At 35.7% G+C, this 23,339-nt stretch overlaps 1 protein-coding gene across 1 annotated transcript in view; it reads left to right on the top strand.

Moving 5' to 3' along the window:
• Positions 1-23,339, top strand: part of ADGRB3 (adhesion G protein-coupled receptor B3) — a 465,172-nt gene that overhangs the window by 196,530 nt on the left and 245,303 nt on the right. The window contains exons 4-8 of the mRNA XM_059832344.1: positions 4,908-5,072; positions 8,644-8,808; positions 9,703-9,867; positions 16,212-16,313; positions 16,858-16,964. Coding sequence (XP_059688327.1) covers positions 4,908-5,072; positions 8,644-8,808; positions 9,703-9,867; positions 16,212-16,313; positions 16,858-16,964 — 704 coding nt within the window. The remainder of the gene's footprint in view (positions 1-4,907; positions 5,073-8,643; positions 8,809-9,702; positions 9,868-16,211; positions 16,314-16,857; positions 16,965-23,339) is intronic.

The following is a 23,339-nucleotide window of genomic DNA, read 5'->3' as shown; positions in this document are numbered from 1 at the left end:
AAAATCCAAACATATACATACATAGCTGGGATCTGGTCTGTGTACCCAGACCTGTACCATTCATTTCGTACAGCTCTTGGACTCTGTTAACATAGGAAGTTTTTACATCATAGAGTGTAAACTACAAGCAATAAACGTACAAAAACATATTAGTGGTCTCTCCTTGTGACCTACAAATAAAAAATCTACTGGGGCATATTTGTTATATGTTTGCATAATTAGTAAAAAGGGGGGAGGCACTATGAGAGGTGAAATAATGTTTCCTAATCAAAAAGTTGACCCTTCAAAATAAAAAAGTACTCAGAATGGCCTACTTGACTATACTTCAAGCATCTATCCACAAGCTTCAAAGGAACCTGTTAAACTTGCAAATACTAATGCAAGGCTTCCAGAGTATTTTCATCTATTGTCTTCATATACTCCCTTTAGTGTCCAAGATACTCACTGGATGTTAGGGAATACATCTCTCTGTGATGTCACTGTCCTGGAAAATTTTGAGAACAGGATTCACCAGCTTCATCATATTTTTTATATACATATGGATGTATCAGTATTGAAATAAAACCTTAAATTTCAAAATAGAAGTACTGATAAGTAAAATAATGAAGAAATCATTATTTACATAATTTTTGTTTTATTTACATTTGTTCCGGAACAATACTATTTCAGGGGCAGGATTCCATTTGGTACTTAAGTCTGTCTTGGAATCAAGAGCCTTCTAGAAAAGTGCAGCATAGCAGGCAACAAAACATAGCTCAGGTATCCATTGTTGTTATTGGTTCTTTTGTGAGCAAGGACATCTCAGGATCCAGTACTGCAGTGCCACTGGTTCATTTCAGCTTAGTAGATCATTTCTAACACAGCTAAAACTTCAAGGAGAAAGAACATGGAATGTCCATGCCTGTAGATCATCTCAATTAGTTTCTATTTCTCCTTCTCCATTGCCTTCGACAACTTTTACCACAAAATTTAGCTGAAGCTCCGCATTTTCAGGCTTATGGGTAAAGCAAGACGCGACAGGAATACCCTAAACCATTTCAAACATTTGTATGTTCAAAAGCTGTATTTTGGCTGGTGTGATATGCTAAGACTGCTTTACTTATCTCCCTTTTTTTCTCAGGGCTCATATCAATGAAGTTTAGCCATATTGCTGAAACGTTGCACATTTTGGTATATTCTGTATCTGCATGGTACACTAACAAAATCATTACAGAGAAATTAGCCCTACCTTTTTTAATTCCTGTAGCTTTATTGTTAGTAATCTATGCTCTGGAAGTTCAGGCCTTCACTTGAGAGGAAGAAAATTAGCGTAAGGAAAACTTAGGTTTATCATTAGAAAGAGACATAGCAGAAGTAGACTAGCTGTATGGCTTAAACATGAAGGTTAGAGGGCAGCTGTCAGAAAGTTTGCTGAGTTTATGTTTTATAAATTTAAGAAAGATTTTTGACTGGACAATTTAAGTTATACTAAAGGAAACTATAGCACTTAAGTGAGTTTAAATTTGTGCATACAAATGCTGTAATTTAATTTTAAAAATTCCTTTAATGTAGCATCTGCTTAGATGCAGTTATTCAGCCATATTAAACTATGATACCACTTACAATGAAACGTCAATGACAATAATAGCTTTCCAGTATCTGTTCAGTTTAAAACTGAACAAATCAAAAGCTTTTAAACCCCAATAAAAATCTCCCAAAATATGTTTGTATGTTTGTAGGATGAAGGCCAGCATGGCCTCACACCTCCTCCCACTTCACAGCAAGCTGAGTATTGTGAACACTGTGGGTGTTCACTTCAACATGATTAGGCTCACAGAGTGGCAGAGAGAAGGGAAAGATGCTCTGCAGTAATCCAAACTCGTTGTGCTAGCAATGTTTTTGACAGATAAGTTGGCACTAATCTGAATATTTTTGTCCCAAATAATGAATCTTGCATCTGAAACTGTGTTATAGAAAACAGTAACTCCTCTGTGGGCCAGCTCTCCATCTGGTGTAATTTGGCATAGCTCATCTGGCTATAATTCATCAGATGTTATAGGTTTTTTTGCATTTAGAAAATGGTATTAAAGTAAGAAAATGTAAATGAAATATCAGAAAAAAATATTCAAAGGTAAGAAATTTTAAATTAAGATGTTCTTTTAAAGCTGATCCAGATAATACTGGGCACTTCTGTGATGCATTGATCAGATTAATTCTCCTTGATATTTTTTTGCTGACATTGGTTGTTTTCTTAGTGTTATGCCTTTTCTGTCTTTGACTTTATTAGTTATATACTTGTTTCAGATATACAAGTCTATACATACAAGAAGGTACTGTGAAATTTTTACTTAATGAGCTAAAATTTGTCACCGAAGATGATTTTGGAGACAGCTTTCTTTAAACCACAAACTGATAGAGGCTGCTGTAAGTTTGAGTTCACCCAAAGTGAAACATTTAGTTTTGGCTTATGTTCAGATCCTAAAATCACAAAAGAATTATTCTGTGTTGCTGCTAACATGGCGTCATTCTTGCCAGAAGAGATATACAACCTTTTGGCTCAAGACAGTATCTTTAAAGAGCCCCTCAGCACATGCTTTTGCCATTTTAAATGAAGACAACTAACACAACATTTTGACATCATCAAATCAAAACTCCAAATTAAAAAAATAGACTTAAACTCGTATGTACACTGAAAACCCTCAGCCTGTGTCTACACAGTGTCAAGACCTTTCTATTTTATTATTTTTTACAGAATAATCTTTTTCTAATTTGGTTTAATTTTGTTTTGCTGTATTTTGTACTTTTTGAAGTTCTTGTTGCACCTGAGCATCTTAATCAACCCTTGTGGTATTAGGAGATGAAATTATATTGTTGTTATTACTGACTACTGTTTGGAATCTGATCTGACAAATTGGTTTCTCATTAATTTTTCTCATACGATAAAAAATTTTGAGTCTTAGAGATATGTCTGGATTCAGAATTTAGTACTTTACCAAGGTGAAGAAAAAACTTCAGATCATATGGCTGGATCAGGGTAGCTGTCTAATTATAGTACCTGTTGAGAAAAGATGAAATGTAAGGGATTATATGCAGATATAATCATCAATTTACTACTTTTAGAAAAGTTAGGTTTCCTGGTTTTGACCAAAATGTCACAGTTAATCAAGGTTTCTAAAATAACTGGACTAAAATCTGTCACTTTTTAACAGTAAATTGGAATGTTCCTGAGGGGTTGTGGGGTTGGTTTTTTTTTTGCTAATATAATGCAAATTGATGTGATATTTAGAATAAGATAATTTTAATAAAGCTAGTCATGTAGGACATGTAATAATTATTGTGCTTTCTGACCACCTTGTATGTGACCAACTAAAAATCTTTCATCAATTGAGCTGTTAAATAGTGGGTTAAAATCTTCCATCAATGAAGCTTGACTTTTTCTGTCAGGTACAATTTCTCGGAAGTTAGCTAACAGACTTTTTACCTCAACATAGCATCTGAAATGACAATTTTCCTTACTTTTAATTAAATGCAATAGAACTTATCTACATGCAGAATTCCCCTTGATCTTACTGATGGTTTTGTGATAATATGCCAGGGAGCTGAAGCTCCTTCCACACCCTTGGCAACTGAATTTCACCTCAGGAAATGTTATTCTGATCCTTACAAGAAAAGGGGTTTATTTGTAGAAACTGGGCAGGTGATATGTGCCTTCAGGGCAAAGGAAACATATACACGAGAAGTTTTTTCACAGTGATGAAAAAAAATGAGGACAAACCAGAAAATCTATTTCTTCTGTAATGTTGTGAATCATTACCAATGATACACTGAGATGTTATACACTATTTCACCCTCCAGACACCCTTCAAACAGACAGGGTTGCAGAAACACAGAGTTATGTGATACTGAGTGTGATGCTCAGTCTGCGTACTAAGTCTCTGGATTTTTCTTAAATGCCTGATATTACTACAGTTCTCATTACTACATTCCTGTTCTGACAAAGCCTAATTTAAACCTGTGCAACTGCTTTTATTTAAGCGGAAGAAAAATATCTAAAGTTTGTTTTGCCGTATTTGACAGTTTATAAAGAACTGTTTTACCAATGCATGTATGGAATTGTCTTACCAGTACGTGCTTAACTATAATATACTAGAGACCTTTCTGAAAATTTAAAGGGAAAAAATTGAAGGGAATGGATATGAGCTACACGTTTACAAGGACATTTTATATTAGTTTCTCCTGCAGTGGAAAAAAATTATGGTAGAAAAAGATGCATCTTCTATGATTCTTTATATTAATTTTATGAAATACTTGTATATAAAAATATGGATATGTGTTTGTAATTTATTGTGTACTCTGAAGGTGTTTGAAGGTTGTTGAGTGAACATTTTTTAAGACAGAGTGATGCATGTATTACTGTGTATGTTAAATCAATGAATATGTTCATGTAAGGAAATAGTGTGAATCTCTGTTACTTATGTGGTCTTGGAATTTTTGAAGAAGATAATCAAGCACATGTGCTGCCATGTTTCCACCAGAATTTAAACAAGTGAAAGAATTTAAGGTAACAGCCCCAATTTATGATGGTGACACAGTAAGAAATTATTGCATTTATTTCTGTATTTTCAAAAGAAATCTTAATTTTGATTGCTTCAAGCTTTTAGAGTTGCCTTAATACATAAAGTGTATGCCTGATTTTCACAAAGACTAGTGGTTCGAAGTTAAATGTATTTTAGAGAAAATATACTTTTTAAATTGAAATTAACTAAATTTTATAAAGGATTTATTTGCCAATGCTAAAGATTACCTATGTACTGATTTCCTTGAAGTGGCAAAATAATTCCCATTTAAAATATTGACCTTGTTTATTTTGAAATCCTTCTGTTACTTGTGTGTCTGTTTCTGGTTAAAATTTGTTTGGTTTGTTGCAGTACATGGCGTTTGGGAGGAATGGTCACCTTGGAGTTTGTGTTCATTCACATGTGGTCGAGGCCAAAGAACTAGGACAAGGTCATGTATACCTCCCCAGTATGGGGGAAGATCATGTGATGGACCTGAAACACAACATAAACCTTGCAATATTGCACTCTGCCCTGGTGAGCTCATATAGCAACTCTCTGCTTTGTTACAGTGCATTCAATGTGGGTTGTTCGTGATTTCTTTTATTGTCTTTTGCACAGAGAAAAAAAATCTTATGCAAAGTGAGTAGATGGGGTAATATTGTTTGTAATTCTGACTGTAGTGATTAAAGGATATAATCAGGATGGTAATTTTGTTCAAGATACTACACAAGCAGACAATTTTTAGTTTCTTCAAGATATTCTTTCTGTTGTGTAGGAAACCTTGATTCAGGATGGGTCTTGGAGAATCAAAAGGCAAACAACTTTCTGAGTGTGGATTAAAGGGAGACATTCAGAGGTCACAGAGTTTGTGTCCACCGTATGTGTTTGAATTATGTTTGCTTAGAGGTTCACTGTAATTATTTATTCATCATACAACAAACATATTTGGGAAACCATAAAATTTAAATCATTATTAATTTATTCAAAATGGATATTATTTATATGTGCGCAGTGAAAAAAGCTGACACAAGCTAGGGCATTATTTGAATCCCGGTTAAGCCCTTACAGTAAGGATTTTAAGCATGTCATTTCTGGGAGTTAGTTGCTAAACGACTTTCAAAAAACTACACCTAACCAAGTAAACAATGAGTGGGCTTCATGTTATACCTTCCATCCACTGAAACTGAAACTAAGTCAAAAAAATTATCTATTCTTTCAAAATTGATTTTAAAGTTTTTGTCCATAGGTTATGATTAATCTTGACCAAAATTTTCAATATCTACATATATATATGCATGTATGTATATATGTGTATATATATGTATGTATATATGTATACACATATACATGTATATGTATGTGTGTGTGCATATGTAATACCTAAGGTTTACAATTAGTTCAATAACCATAAAGAAGATTATATATATTATAATAATTTATGGTTATTGAACTTTTTGTAATACTTAGGTATTAAAAAGGTGTCAGGTAGCTGTAATGTGAGAAATTTCTTTCATGAGCTCTGTCTCACAGTGTGAGGGGTGCCTTTGCAATGGGTTTGTTGAATATCCGCAGTTCACAAAACTGCTGCAAATAGATTCTCCGTGACCGAACCTCTTCCTGAAAAGGGCTGATGGACATTTCATTAGGAAATGGTTGTTTGATGATTTGAAAACAGAGAAGAAGGAAAAATTGGAACTTAATGCCTCACAGAATTAAAACTAAATTTCTTAGATTTTTATGAAACCTGAACTTCCCTTTTCTTCTGGTTAGCAAAGCATACTCCAACTTTAGGACAAAATTTGTGGAAAAGTTTTAGTCTTGAATGCAGCTTCAAAAATTTTGAATTAATCCAGTTTTTGTCCAGGTTGTCAGCTATGCAATTTTACATGTGCCTACACAAATGTAATTAACATGATATATGAGCATGAAACAGAGTTGACAACAGGAGAAATGCGAAATAAAAATAGCAGAGAAGAAATGAATGCATTCAGTTCACTTCAGTATTGCAAAGAAACACAAAAGATATTACACCTACTCTGTCAAAATAAGCAGTTATTTGAGAATTCTGGATTTTGAACAGTCATTTGTACCTAAATGACTTTCACCAGAAGAAAGTTATATACTGGTTACATTTTAAAGTAATAGTTTAAATCTTTGCTGCATGTTAAGATTTTATATGTTCAATTTTATAAGGGAATCTTCATGTTGAATTCTTTAGTCTTTTAATGGTGTTTCTGAAATAGAAAATGCACATGCTATTTTCTCCTAAAGATAAAGGAAGGAGATGTGTGAAATATAGATGAGAAGCCACGGAATGAGTTTTCTCCGAAGACACTATAATAATTGATTCGATCTTTCCTACCCTAAATAATAGTGTATAGCAATGAATAAAAGTTAAGAGGGTGCATTGAAATGTAATTTCTGTAATGTTTTCCTCATCACATAAATCTTTTATTAATGTGTGCAACTAGCTTCCATGTTTGGAAAGATTTCCATTTTCTGCTGACTAAATTATCAGGGCGCAGCTTCATAGTTTGAGAGGCATCTGCATTGAGAAGTGGTTCACAAACAGGTATTACATAGAATATTTAATACAGAGCTTTAGGAAAAAGCTTCAAAAACTATCTTCCTTTAATTCCCTGGTTGCTGAGATCCTGGGCATTAGAGATACGGATAGTATCTTTGAACTGTTAGAACTGTTCTGTGGTTACTGTCAGACAACAGTAAAATAGTCACCTCTATATTTCACTGAACAGTGGTGCACCCATACAGACACAGTAGGTTAAATCACTAACTTGAGATTCTGCTTCCTATTTTGATTATTAACACCATCAACTTAGGAAGCTGCTATTCCAACCCTCCTTTAGAAAAGTCCTGAAATCAGGGGTTGGCAAGTGCGCCAAGTGAACTTACTCATTTTCAGAGGTGGTGCTTTTATAACAATAGTAGTTATAAAACCAAGTTTTCAAGGACAAGTATTAATCAAAATTGTATTACAAACTACATTTTGAGTTTATATTGGGTAACTGCAGGTGCAGTGAGGAACTGATGATTGCTGAAGTCTGTGTGAACGCAGGATTCTGAATTAGCACAATCAGTAATAACACATTTAATAATGCTTACTTGTTTTCAAAAATACTGTCTAGTCCTATTATCTATTATAGACCATATAATTTTTCACTTGTATGGAAACTTAATTGCTTTATATTTTGAATTATTTTTTTAATATTTTTATTTACCTCAAGAAGCTTTCTGATATACAAAATTAAAAATAACTGTCCTAAACCTTTACTCATGGGAACAGTCATCCAAACTCAAATGTATGGGCTAATACAAAATACTAAATACAGAACTGGTCGCCATATCTATAGTTAAAGTTAAAAATTCAACTTGACAATTTCAGAAAGAAGATTATGCAATATGCAAAAGCAGACCTGAGGAGGAAGGCAGGCCGTTTCTGTCCTACATTTTATCTCAAAAGAATGTTGAAGAACTGGGATCATTTACCTTACAGGGAGGATGAATGATAAAAGCATATTCAGCATTACAAGTATAGAGAACGGAGTCTGTATGTGAGGCAAAGGGGTAACTCCTGTTTTCCTTTTCCTATTCAACTAAAGAGACCTAGTTTCACAGTCAGGACCAATAATCTTATAAGCTGACCCATCTAAGTGATCATCACAGCTGTAATAAATCACTTTGAAAGGCTTAGAGTTTACATGATAGAAGACTGGCCTGCACTTTTGCCTAAAAAGACAAGACCAATCTTTTTAATAAGGCCTTGGTTTTTTTCAAACTGTACTGTATGTGAGCAAAATCACAATTTATCCTTTGTTATATCAGTGTACAATTCGAGAAGATGAAACGTTCGTTTCTTTACTTGAAGAAAAAGGAAAACAGTTTTAAATTATTTTAAAGTAGCTCATAATGGCAGTTTCTGTATTTGATTGCTGTAAGAAATCAAGCGTCTTCAGGCTAGGCCCAGTCTGAGGGGCTGCATTTAGGCCTAAGTTGAAACCACCTAACCTGTAAGGAAGCCACAAGGCCCTGCCCGGCTTAGGTGGTAACTCTGCTGTGTCCATCTCTTTTGTGCCTGCCGCGGCAGTCGACGGACAGTGGCAGGAGTGGAGCTCGTGGAGCCAGTGCTCGGTGACCTGTTCCAACGGCACCCAGCAGCGGAGCCGGCAGTGCACGGCGGCCGCCCACGGCGGCTCCGAGTGCAGAGGGCCCTGGGCCGAGAGCCGGGAGTGCTATAACCCCGAGTGCACCGGTGAGTACCGACTGGCGCGGGGAGCTGCAGCTCTACCTCTTCTGCTCAGGAGAGACTCAGGGGCCGGTCTTGCCGGTAGCTCTGATTCCGGAGCTGGGCGTACGCCGGCAGGCTCCTGGGCCACCACAGGCCTCAGTGGGCTGCAAAGGGGCAGAGCCGCTGCCTCCGGGGGGAGGCCTGGGGCCTTGCTCTTTTTTGTTGGTGAGCCACCTGGAGATAAAAAGCTAAAGAATACATCTGGAAAGTCTGCTTGATGGGCTGCATATCAGCTTTTCAGTTTGCTCACCATTTAAAGGACATTCAGCAGTTTTAGAAAGATATGTTTGAGGCCTAAAAAACTTGATAAATTGTCTCGCGAACCTAGAAAGTGAACAAGTATGAATTGATTCCTTTTTACGCTGAGACTACTTCATGATCCTCTGGCAATATAAAAGCAGCCTTCCAGGGTGGGTAAATTACATTTATACCTACTTTTCAGCTTCATTTGCACTGTCAGAGCATGTAAAAAAATATCACATGCAAAAATGTTTTTATTTAGTTTTTTAAAGGGTAGTTATGCATGTTGTAAATGTGTATCATTACCATCAACAGCACTATACAAGTATACAGAAAAAAATATACAAAAGGGACAATGTCGGTTTTGCAGCCTAAATGTAAGTTAATGTGCGCCAATTCTTTTTATTTTATCTCAAGAAGCAAATCATTTAGACAACAATCCCATATTTAGGAGCCAAGTAGAGACTTCCCCATCTTTCATGCGCCTACATCTACCACTTCTGTCACTGTTATTTATATCTGGGGAGTTTTCTTCTCTTAGCTATGTAAAGAATAACCTGTATGTCCTCCTTTATGACTGTCATTATGTCACCACTGTAACTGTATTTTTCCAAACAGCAAATGGCCAGTGGAACCAGTGGGGCCACTGGAGTGGCTGTTCCAAATCCTGTGATGGTGGCTGGGAGAGACGGATAAGGATCTGTCAAGGTGCTGCCGTGACTGGGCAACAGTGTGAAGGAACCGGAGAGGAAGTTAGAAGGTGCAGTGAACAGAGGTGTCCCGGTGAGATGGATATACAATCATTGTCATTATCTACGCTACAGTATGGCTTACTTTAATGGTCATCTTTAGGAGGGACAAGATCAATGTCTATAGAGCAATAGCCATAAAGAGACAAATCTGGCCTTGCTTTAGACAAGTCACTGCAGTTTTTCTCAGTAGAGCTGTGTTCATGTAACTAGGTGTAAACTAGCCCTATTGGATATATGAGCAACGCATCAAGTTTTAAATAAATCAGAATACCATAGTATAGAATGTTATCAGAAAAATATTTTATTGCCTAGGTATGCCAACATTATTTGAAGCAGCAATAATTTGCTACAGAATTTCTTTCTGAATGCACTGTTTCTCAGAATATCAGGGCTGGTTTTGTGAATCATGGAATTCCTTTTATCCAGTGTACAAGAGATGTCTTTGTAATACATTTGGTATAAATTTCAGTGCAGTAAAGATAAGGGAAAAAGTGAACCTCACTGTACTGTTTAGAATAAACGAATACATGAGCAACATTTTATAAAAAACAAAGTAATTTAAAATTAAAAAGGCACTTATTTCCTGTTTTAATATAATGCTTAAATGTATTTCTTTACAGTACTTTTTACCTTGCCCTCCCAACAAATTTAAGTCTTTCCCACTGAAAGCTAATAAACGCGTACTTTTGAGCTTCTTCAAAAGTGATGAGTAAACAAGAACAGCTGGTGAATCTGATCATATTTACCTGTAAAGACACATTGTCCTCAAGTAAAAGAATGCATTGTTGGATAGGTGTAAGAAAACAAAACAGGGTGTAAGTAGTGTAGAATGTCTTAGCCATTCACTTGGGAAATTATGTGTTCTGAACTGCAAGCCAGGAAGCAGCAAAAATCAATCTAGCAATCTCTTTGACTTCTGGACATTTCGCTGGCGATGTTCTTTGCCAGTCAGAGAAAGGGCTTAAATGGCAGGGTTGCTTTAGGTCAGGAAATGGGAATGATATCAGATGTGAAATTTATGTAATCAAGCCCACATTTTCATAGGCAGCATGTTTATCCCTTGACAGCCATCAAAGAACTGTTTTCAAGGTATTTACAGTACAGTAGAACAATGAATCTCATTGCATTCGAAGAACAGCAAAAGGGCTATTTGTAGTTATAAAGTTATAATATACTGGAGAAGCTAACCAAATTTAACTTACTTCTCAAATGATCTCTGTAATTTTAACAAAACATTCATTATTTGAAAAGCAGTACAAAACAGTATATGTATTGGATTCCTAAACAAACTATAATTTCCGTAGTTAATGCAGTCTTCCTCTATAAAAGCACAGCACTAAGAGAAGGTTAATGTGAATCTTCTCAGTAAGCAGACATTCAGATCAAACAGCTTCTGCTTATAAAACCATCTCTGAAATAATTTGCATTTGTATATTTAAAAGTAAAACCATGTTGTTGCAGTCCAATTTTCAAAGGTTGCCACCTGCTGTTAATAAAATATTTTACAGGTGTATTTACAAGTCAAATGCACACAGAGCTTAATTTGCCATTTGGTAAATTTATTTATTTACTTGATTAATTCCAGATTAGAATCAGTATGCCTATAGAAACCATAACCTAAAGCACCTTTTAACAAGCTATACTTGTACAAAAGATTATACATGAATAACAGATTTAATTTATCTGTTTCTAGACTGACATTTACTAAAGCATCTCAGATTTAAATGTAGATGGTGGATAATGTACCAAAATTTTATAAAGTGATACACAGATTTACATTTTATAAACACCAAGCAAAATTGAAAAGTACTATACAGAGATGATTGTTCAAAGTATAAGCAAATTTCATTATTTATATGCTTTTCTTCCATAGTCCTAAAATAGTTCAGAAAAGCTATTTTCGTCTCAGTGGTTTCTTTTTCTGTGTAAGTCATTGAGAAACATGACAGACTAAAATGTTAATTTTTTCTTACATTAGCATTGCTTTGCCATTAGTGTAAGACCAGATCCTCAGCTCTGTAGATCTGCATAACATATTTGTAAAGTGGATGAAGCTGCATCTGCTTGTGTCACAGAAATTTAAATTATAGCTGACTTTAAACTGCGGAAGCAAAAGGAGAATAAAACCTTTTTCTATTATGCTGGCCACTGTTAATAAGATACTTTGCAAACAGAGCTGTTCACTTGACTGACTGAAAATCTTGACTGGACTTTTTGTAGCTTGAGTTCTGCATTATCTGAACATTATACAAGATTTATTCATAGTCGATCAGTGATTCTCTTCAAACGGTTCAGGCAGGGACTGAATTACATCAGACACTCCAAGAAGCTGAATATAAGCAGCACTAAGAAAGGCAGGCTCAGAAATATTATCTGGAAGTTGGTTTCTCAAAAAGCTTGGTTTCTCAGCAAATGTTAAGTATCTTTCTTTGTGATTTATTTCTATTCACAATTCTAAATTTTAAAACTGTGGTTATTTCCTTCCATTGTGTAATATTCTGGGAATGAAAAGGAAAGATCTGAAAATATTTTGGCTTCAGTCATTGCTCCTTTGTTGTATCCCAAATGTTTAAAGTTAAATTTCACTCCTAGTACATCAGCAGTATTAAGGATTTAGTACTCTGCACTCAAAGTATCCTTTTGTGAAGGATAACTTCAGAAAATTGGGAACAAATCAGAGAAAGGAAAAATCCTTCTAGATTTGCTAAGCAGCTAGTCATGCAGGAATCACTGTGAAAAACTTACACAGGATGAACGAACAATTGGTCTGTCCCATAGGAATAAAGGAGACAGCTAGGTGGCAAAAGAAATAGCAAACCATGACTGAGAAGGAGTTACAGGGCAAGCTGATCATAAACTTTTAGAGAAATGTGTAAGATAAATAAGGTAAGTCCCATCAAATATGTTGGTAGAAACTGAGAGATGTGAGAACTGAGAACAAAGTACAGTGTTATTCAGGAGAGAAGACTTCTGTAAATTTATTTTTATAAAAATAGGACCATGTTCTTATGACAGTTTTAAGAATATCTTAGGTTCCAATAATATAGTATTGGTTTCCAGAAATACTTAATTCTATAATAGCTAATTCTATAACAACTCCATACATGTTCCAATACTTATGCTTTATCCAGATTTTACTTAAAACAGATCCTCAGTATTTTTCTCATAAGCCTATTGTAAGTGGTGGAAAACATAATATAGGAATTGTTTTGACCAAAATATTACTGAAAACAATGATAGACTACCTTGTTTGTTCACAAAAAGATAACAGTGCCCAACTGCTGCCGAAGACTAGCTAATGATAGGTACTGAAGGTAGAAGGTTTCTTCAGAGGCAATACTAGCTACATAAGATAGAATATGAGAAAGGGGAAGATTCAAATAATTGCCAACAACTAAATAATAAAATTAAACCTTTGGATTTTGTATTTTCTCTCATTACAACCCTACTCTATAAGATGTTTAAAAGCTTTTTTCTATTGCCTTTGTTTAAGATAATTTTGCCTGTGGCATTGAATTAGGTTTCAAGAGAGGAACTGTAGTTCTAGCTTCATTTGTGACCTACTGTGTGGTGTTGGCTGACTTGCTTCACCCTTTCATTACCATTTCCCATATTTGTTAGCTGCCTGGGTAGATTGTAAACTCTGTGAGACTGTGCGAGTCTCTTGCTTTGTCTGTGTGTTGTACAGAGCTTCCTCAAATCCCAGGTGGGCTGAGTGCCTCTTGGAGATGCATGTCCTCTCACCAGTAATATCAGAGGAAGACTGTGCTTCTAGACCACTGACTTTGTTGAGTGTTTGTGCTTAGGTGGGATTAATTTAGGCCTATCATTACAGGGGTATAACGTGGTAAATTTGAGTACATGGTCTGTGTGGGAAGATACTGCTGAATCACATCATCACTGGAAGAGAGATCTGCTTTTTATTTGCCAATTTTAGCAAATTTACCTCAGTATTTGCTGTTTGCTTCTAAATTTTAGCAATTCTCTATGATTTTGTACAGCTAACTCACATTTATCTGTGGGTGTGTTATGAATTAATTGTGCCATAGTTACAGAAATACTTGAACTGGTCCTGAGCAGAGCCAGCAGGGCCAGAGAGGCTTTTTAACTCAGATATTATATCACTCCAGCATAACTGTAATGTCTCCATGGGCAACATGGGTTGGAGTATCACAGATGCTTTAATGTGGGTGGATGCCTGATTAGTAAGCTCTGCCAGTTATACTTTAGCTTTGGGAAGAACTGGTTTGGTTTTTATGCATAGCATTCCTAGATCCAAGGTATTTGTACAATGCATTGAAAGGCACAGAATCAGCCAGGCACCAGGAAAACTTCTTTGCCTGGGCTAAGTAATACCTCTTCCAAGCTCTAACTTGCTCCCGCACCTCTTTCCTGATAACTCTGGGTCTTGGAAATGCCTTTTACTTTGAAGACAACACACAGGTGCACAGATTCTCTCTGGCACTAGACTAAAGTTAAAACGTAATCTTGAGTTCGGAAAAGTGTGATGCAAAAGCACACAAGTAGTACCCTTCCAAATAGATGTGAAATCTCTGATATTACCTGTGACTTGCTAACATAAAAGAGAAAATGTGGTGTATGTAAGTAGGCATATATATGCGTATATTTTTTTTTAGTTCTGAGAATCAACACCTAAAGTGTTGATTAGGGAACACAACACGTTTGAAATGGCCACAGCTGCATGACAAATATACTTTTCAAACAGCTCTAAGCTTTAGCCAATTTATGTAATTTATAATATTACCTCCTTATTATGTTAATTTACACTCCCCAAATCAGAACATTTCTTTTGTTTATAAGGTCATAATAGGATGGTAATTGCATTTGTTTATGTCACCAGATGGCTTCTGTTTATCAAAATCTGGCTTTTCCCATTGTAACACTGGCCTGATGCATCCACTTTTTCGGCATGTCTGAAGCAGTGTTAGTAATCTAGATTATGAATATATCCAACTTTCTTTGGATTTTGCCATTAATGGATCTCTTGCTTTTTTAGCAGCAGCAACTGTCTTGATTTATGATTCAGGAATGCTGATGGTGAGGCAAATTTAGCAAGCAATTTTTCTGTCCAACTGTGATTCATATTAGTATTACTGAGCCACTTGCAAGGTATTCTTTATCCTCTACAAAGAGAGGGTAGAGCTTTGTACGAAAGTCTGCTCAGTTCCCTTACTCACCTCACTCTTCCATCAGCAGAAGTACAGAACAGGGAAGATGGACAGGTTTATGAGTTAGGTAATGTGATGGGCAAAATCTGCAGTTTGTTCCTGCCTCTGCTAGAGATTTCCCATGCAACCGTGGGTGAATCATTGAATTGTTTTCTGCCTTATCACCCCATTTGCTATAGTGATAGAATTTCCTTCCTCTTTTCCTTTTTCTTGTTTTGTAACCACTTTGCTGTAAAACAGTGGGATTACAATTTTTCTGAAATACATATTATAATACTTTTGAACAACTTATGGCTTTTCTCTGCTGAACTTGGAATGAGTTAGATTTTAGTAACTAGCACTTGTCAGTGCTTTAAGTTGTGAGACAACTTCAGACATGTTTGCTGTGTTGATCAAATTTACTCAAAAATCATGAACTGGGAATCTACAGTGAAAATACAAAGAGCAAAAGGAATCTGTAAGTCATGACCATGTGAAAATAAAACACAAAGCATTTGCAGAATCTTCTTTTTCCCCATGCAGTTCTGTTACTACAAAATTGTGAAAATACTTTTCCCTTTAAGTGATAATGCAATAACCAGTAAAAGGCCATTTTGTTTTATAGCCACTCAGTCCCACATTATTAACTATACTTGTTTAGTTACCAACTTGTACTGAAACACATTTCAAAGAAATAACCTGCTTTTTGGTCTTCAGAATATACAGCTCTCATTTGATACCTTTAGCACATTTAATATTTCGACTGTGGTTTCAGAACTGATTCTTTCACATACAGTTTAAGTTTTAGAAAATTCTTTAAAAATTTTAGTGTAAGATAAGCACCACAGCTTATAACAATTTAAGTATCATCATCTTCTGATAGATGCTTAATATTACTGATCAAAATAAAGCAGAAGAAAAGATTCAAACCTATTAACATTGTAGCTACAACATAAAGAGTGTTTGTTTGCTGAAGAGAATAAAGGCACAGACTATATGAAATAAAAACCATCACACAGGCAGGTATACAAAAATTACAGGTTTTGCATTTTTACATTTTTGTACTTCATTCTTAAAATTAAACTAAATGATGTTAACATATACATCTCAGGAAGAATTAAGACAACGTTGAAGACTTACTTTTCTGGTATAAAATACCTGGTTTACATTCATGTTTCTTATTTAAATTCTCATTTCTAAATGGCAGCACCTTATGAGATATGTCCTGAAGACTATTTGATGTCAATGGTGTGGAAAAGGACCCCAGCTGGGGACATGGCATTCAATCGATGTCCTCTTAATGCCACAGGTACAGTATTACTTTGAAATTACATGATGATAAAAACGGGGAGAAATCTTTTGCTTTGTGTTCTAGACATAATTGTTACTAGGATTTTAAACATATGTGTATGTGCATATATGTGAATATATCTATATAAACCCCACATATTTACATATACATACATTTAGTATATACATGTACATATAATCTGTCTCTTACAGCTTACATATATGCATGGGGCTGTGGTGTATATATATGTATGCACATACATATATGCATTATAGCTAGATAGAAAAAGCTGAGAAGAAATCAGTTTGACAGGACCTATCAGGCAAAGTGAGGAGTATGAAGCAAAACAGAAAAATCTTTTTAATTAAGAAAACACTGCTAGAAACCCACCAAGTGAACATTGAAATTAATCTTATACTACTCTCTATATACTGATGATCATTGCATGAAATTGTTTCTGTGTGTGCTTTTAAAACAGCACGGAATGTAGTTTAAATAAGGTTCATTCTTTCCAATTGCTCTCACTTATATAAGTATTTTCTGTCTTCTTTGTGACTTACAGGCACCACTAGCAGACGCTGCTCTCTCAGTGTTCATGGAGTGGCCTTCTGGGAACATCCAAGCTTTGCTAGATGCATATCAAATGAGTACAGACACTTGCAGCATTCAGTAGGTGCAAAGCCAGCTTTAGTACTTGCTCTGTTTATTCATTACTAATCATTGGTGTGAAAAAAACCTTACTTATTTACTCTTAAGTCAGATTTCTGATAAGAAATGCCAGGAGGAAAATAGACCTGAGAAAGAATGATTTATATTAATTTATATTATTCTGATCTTGTGTATTGCTGGTGTTTGAGTGAAAGAAGCTTTGTCTTGCTATAGAAATGGAAAAATGAATCAGATTCCCTTTTTTCATGTCCACGGTGTGAAATTTTTATAGGGGTCAGAGGTAAGACATATTTTGGTTTATTAGAAAATAAGATGTGAATAAATGAGATTTACTGGAAGAATGACCTGCTGAGTAATTTTATAATACCTTGAATTCTTTAATTGCACACTAGGAAGTCAGAAATGATATTTCTTTTTGCTATCAAATTTAGAACTTCACCTTCAAATGTAACAACAGGAATTGATTATAGGATAAAGCTATTGCAGTGTCTTGGGAAAAGTGAAGTAAGTCTAGATGAAGAAAAATGGATTTTTTTCAGTCTGCTTAACAAAAAGTTTCTTTGTAAAGCATATGCATTATCTACTGCCTAAATATGTTTATATGCATAGATGTAATACATCATATATATTGCATTATAAATATACTGCTATGGTATATGCTAGGTATATTGATTACATTCTATTTCCATAGCCAAAGCATTCACCCAGGTTAATACTATTGTAGGAAGAGCTCCTTTGTAGATTCTCATGGACAATGGGTTTTGCGTGCATGATATATTTTACTGACGTTCTTATTACTCTGCCTCCTTTTCCAAAGGCCACTGCTCCATTAACCATTCAGCAGAGGGGCACTAATACAGCCATGCGCTTCATAACTTCCCAACCTCTCAACCAAGTGCAACAATTCTGTAGCATGTTTAAATGTCTTTGGTGGCTTGAAAAGTAGTAGCCTGGCTGTCATTCCTCAAATCTGGCTTGCCACTTAGAGGAGATTTTGATGAATTCTTTTGAGCTGCATTTCTGTTTCATTAGATTCCAACTTAATTGAAGCCTAGGATTCAGTTTCAGGGTAAGCCAAAGCAAGCATTATTTTTAAAGTAACATAGAATAAAGTGTCAAAGCAATTTTCCCCACTACAGAGAAACTTTCCTATTTTATATAGCTCTCTGCATGTTGCTTTATCCCTTTAGTGTTCACACTGGAAAAAACAATAGTAAGTTGTCTATAACTGTTTTGCATTTTATATTTTTGATATTTTATTCTTTTGCAACAGCTGCATATAATATGTCTAAACTTTATGGGCATGGATAGCAATACATTTGTATTTCATTTGCTTAGAATCTGTATTTTCGTAAATAGCACAATAAAAGCAATGACTGTAGGTAATATATATATACAGTTTTGAATACTGGTAATGTCATATTGCAAAACAAAAAATTCACATTTTGTGATTGAAAACATTGAGATATTTCAAAGTAAAGCAAAATACTTTTACTTGATATTTTTGCATTTAAATATTACAATCTTCTGAAATATTTAAAGTATTTTGAAATATTTTAAAGAATTTATTCATCTTGACCTGCCTGACCAGAAGACAATCCCTTTAGAATTTTGTTCCTCTTCTCTTAAGTTTTTACATTTCATATCAACATTTATTATAACATTGATCCTCATGCTACTGAGTCTGTAGTGATATTCAGCCTTTTCTTTTCATGTTATTGCTAGAAGTCATTCATAAGCAACTCAAACAGTGGGAAATGCTTTTTCATGTTATTCAGTGGTTTGACTTACCTGGCTAGCTTTTGGTGAGGCACTGATATTTTTTGAAGAGCTGCAAGTCTGCCTGACAGGAAGGGGTCATTGTTGGACAAAAGAAGGCATTTCTAACACAGATCAGATTTATTTATTCCTCCATATTTCTTTTTTCAAAATATTAAATACGATTAGACCACACTGTGAAATAATCTTTTGCCAAAGAACATTTAAAAATAGCTAAAGCTTCTTTAAAATTACACAAGCATCTAAACATCATCTTATTGCTGCACAAAATTTCAGTCTGGTTTATACACATACAAATTAAAGGAGAAAAGTGGATTTCTTTTACACTTGGGAGCTGTTCACAAAGAAAATCAGTTTGTCTTACATCTTACTGCTTCTCAAAGTGAACAACACAGCATATTTAAAGAATTGTAGAAAATAGAGGTAAAGACCTATAAGGTCATCACCCTGCAAATGTAGGCTTGTCCCCCCACGATACATATGTCAGCTCTACAAATCCCTGAAAACAGGGCTTTATAAGGAAGCTGCTGACAGACGGTGTTGCTATAATAAATATGTGTGCTTATGAAAGCATTTATGAGATGCCTCAGTGTGCTCAACTTACCAATAATGTTATTTTACCAACTCAGACCAAGAGTAGTGGGGGGTGTCACTAAGTTCTGTGAATGTTCCTGTAAAATCTAAGTCTGAGCTGAATTCCTTTCATTACTTACCTGAAATGCATAAAACAAAAGTAGGTGTGTAGTCTTCAAAAATGATATTTCTGAAGTTGATTTAAAGCAGTTGATATACATAATACAATACTTAATACATTAAAGCATGGCCACCAGGAGGAATACAGACAGTTCCCTGTCTCTTAGCCCTCCAAAGAAGCCACGTATGACCCAGAACTAGCCTGGAAGTCATGTAGTTGAATTCATATGGTGCTGTGCCCAAGCAAATACTCTCCAAAGAAAGGTGTTTCATATGCTGGGAGCCAGAGAATATTGCCTTGGCCACAGACCCTGCTAACCTGGCTACACTGATTCTGGACTGGAAGCTTACGGTTATACTTGTAAATAAACTAAAAGGGGATAATTGTCCCAGCTTGAACACTGTCCTTGCAGTCATCTACACTGTTTAACTGTTCATCTGTTAGCATAGTTCCTGACATGATTTAAGACCATGCCAGTAAGCACCCTCCCAAATAATGCCTAGCATCCTTTAGAGGATAACATGGCAGAAAGACCATTCCCAGCAGGCAATAAAACCATCATTTTCCAGGACAGAGGAGGGAAGGAGATTTTACTTGAAGCTGTCTGTGCTTGTTGGCCTCAGGGCTAGACAGTATTCCTGTGGCTATTTTATTTACTGTATTTACTATTTATATAGTAAAAACACCTTACATTTGAGCAGCTTGGTCTGTGAGTAGAGAAGTTCAGGGCTGCATGTGTCCATCAGTGAGGCCACACCTGGAGTATTGTGTCCAGTTCTGGGCTCCCCAGTACAAGAGGGATATGATGTTACTGGAGCAAGTCCAGCAAAGGGCCACTAAGATGATGAAGGGACTGGAGCATCTCTCCTGTGAGGAAGAGCTGAGAGAGCTGGAGCTGTTGAGCCTAGACAAGAGAAAGCTAAGGGGGGATCTTATCACTGTGTATAAATACCGGAAGGGAGGGTAGAAGGAAGATGGAGCCAGGCTCTTTTCAGTGGTGCCCAGTGACAGGACAAGAGGTAATAGGCACAAAGTGAAACACAGGAGGTCCTGTCTGAACATCAGAAAACACTTCTTCACTGTGACAGTGACTGAGCACTGGCACAGATTGCCCAGGGAGGTTGTGGACTCTCCATCCCTGGAGACATTCAAAAGCCATCTGGACATGGTCCTGTGCAACCTGTTCTAGGTGACCCTGTTTGAGCTCGGGGGGTTGGACCAAATGACTTCCAGAGGTCTCTTCCAACCTCAACCGTTCCATGATACTGAGATTCGATGACTCCCATGACTCCAGAAAATTGGAAATTCACAGAAGGCAGAAGCCCTGAAAAGTTAATCCATAGACTTCCACTCTAATATCAGTATGATTTTTACTTTCTTCCTAAAGATAAGCTTTTCCTACAAACATTAACACAGGTTTTCAGCAGATGTCCAAATTAAGCCAGAATTCTGTGCTATATAGAAAGTAGAATTTTACCACATAGCCACAGGTGATTGACCCCTGAAGACTGTTTCCCTACTATATGTAGCTACAGTAGCTTCACTGCCTCATGCACAAAGCCTCTTGTATTTTTACAGTTTTCTCTATTACTCACCTGGAAGTGACATGGGACAAATTTCAACCCTTAATAAGCAGTATTAAAGTAGCAGAAACCTAGCTAATGCTGCATGGTCTTCAGCTTGACTCAAGACTTGTATAGCGACCCATATGGTAGCTATGTAAATCATGCTAAAATGGCACTATCTTTTCATCTCAAAATCTATTTGGAAGTCTATTTGCAAAAGGTGAAGAGTCAGTAAAGTTAAAACACTTGTAATGCTAAAGATAATATACTTTTCTCATAACCCCCAGCACCATGAATAATTTAGCTCTTTTTCCAGCCATTTACACAATGTGCCAAACAGAATTACTGCCTCTACTCAGGATAGGCATGTACTGGCACTTCAAATGCAGGGTGCTGGCACCTCAGAAGAAAGCAGGATTTTCCATTAGTTAAATGGAATTGTCTAGATACATGGACCACATTTTGATACATATATCAGTATTGTAATTAATATTCTATTACATCAGTTTCAGAGTAATTCACAATCTTTAGTTAATATATCTACTCAACATATGCTTTAGATTAGGCTCTACTACATCCCCATTTTTTTTTGATGGGGAACTGGGGGAGACCAACTAAGCAAGAAATTTATTTCTGGTCTTCTGAAGTAGTGCCTAGCCACTGTTCCTTCTTAATGTTCATACATCTTCATATGACAGCACAGAAAATCCCTGGCATAGCAAATACATAATAACTACAGGGCCTCTGAAGAGACTATACACTGGAACATGATGAAATAGCGAAGGGGAATGGTTTGACTTGTGGAGTGGAGATCGGCAGGCAGCTTGCATCTTTCGAGGGCACAGTGCCCTACACAATTCATGTGTAGGAGCTTGAGTAAAAGTAGTTAAGAGGACGATGCACTTCAGCTATGCCACAAACGTACACCCTGTACCTTTGTTAGTTTATTTTACTTTGTGCACTATGGAATACAGGTCCCTTTTAAAACTAGGGATGATAATTAGATCTCTTTGAATAACAGAACCAATTAGTCATGAATAATTTATCCAACATTTGGTACAAATCAGTCATCAAATGAATTCAACAAATACTGTTTGACCAGATTATACAGTTGGTTGACTAATATGAAAAATTATTCACTGCACAAATTAAGGGGCAAAAATGCCAAAATCCATGAAATAAACCCTTGGGAAATTATTTGGTTAGCTCTGATAATAATACTTAAATAACCTAATTAGGATTATTCTTACTAAAGCACTGTAAGTAGAAAATGCAAAGTGATAAATAGGTATGCTTTGCCTTCTGGAATCATGACTTAGGGGACCAAGCAATAACCTGATGAACAGAAAAAGAAACATCACAGATTATATATCAATTTTTGTTTTGGATTTCTTGTATTGCCCTAGTGTGTTTGCAATACCTGCAGCTTTGCATTAAGAAAATGCTCTTAGTCAAACATGGCGTTTTAGGACTGTTACCAGTCATCATTGCAGCTAAGAGGGAATAATTTGCCCAATGATGCACAATTTGTTAAATGTGTTCTTGACAAAGAGGAGATTACAGCAAAGAAAATCTTCCAAGTATCTGTTTTATTGTGGATGAAGACGAAGTAGAATCATAAGGTTGAATAAGACCTAGTGGCAGGGGATATCCTTTCTTCAGTTCCTTCTGGGCAGTTCTTGGTCACATACTGATCACCAGATTTCAGTTAATAGGGAGGAATTTTCCTGCTTTCTCTAATCCAGGTAATATTCTCAGAATTTGGATGTTTTTTGCCCTCTGTGGAATAGACATGGTTTGGGTTTTCGGACCATTTTACCAAATCAATTACTGCTATAGCAGAAATTATGGACCTTGTTCAAGCCTATTTTCTCTTTGTCTGTTTTGCGTATAATTTCATTTTCTGAAAACTGAACTCCTTTGGTCTAACTAGCATATTTAAATCTCTTTAAAGAGTATCTGTTGGTAGCTTAATGGTCTATAGGCAGATTAGATGATGATCTAATGACCCAAACTTAGACTGTATAATATTATGAAGTATTCTTCTCATTGCTTATTATCTTCTTTTGATCTGGAAGCAGAAAATGGTCTGCCTAATTATTTTACTTAAAATTGTTTACTTGAGCTACTACTTGGTTATTTTGGACTGGTATTTTCTGAGATATGTTTTCATAAAAGAAAGATGTCTCCAAAATATTCTAAAGTAGTATTCTCCATACCTGAAATTTTATAAGTAGATCAGACATTACACAACTCCACTGGGTAAATACACTGTCAAGCTAGGTTTAGCATCACTATGAGAGTTTGCAAACTGAATCCTGTGGCACAAAAAAATTA

The sequence above is a fragment of the Gavia stellata genome, chromosome 2, assembly GCF_030936135.1.
Source record: "Gavia stellata isolate bGavSte3 chromosome 2, bGavSte3.hap2, whole genome shotgun sequence".
NCBI lineage: Eukaryota > Metazoa > Chordata > Aves > Gaviiformes > Gaviidae > Gavia > Gavia stellata.
Note: the sequence above shows the minus strand (reverse complement) of the source record. Positions and strands in the feature narration are given on the sequence as shown.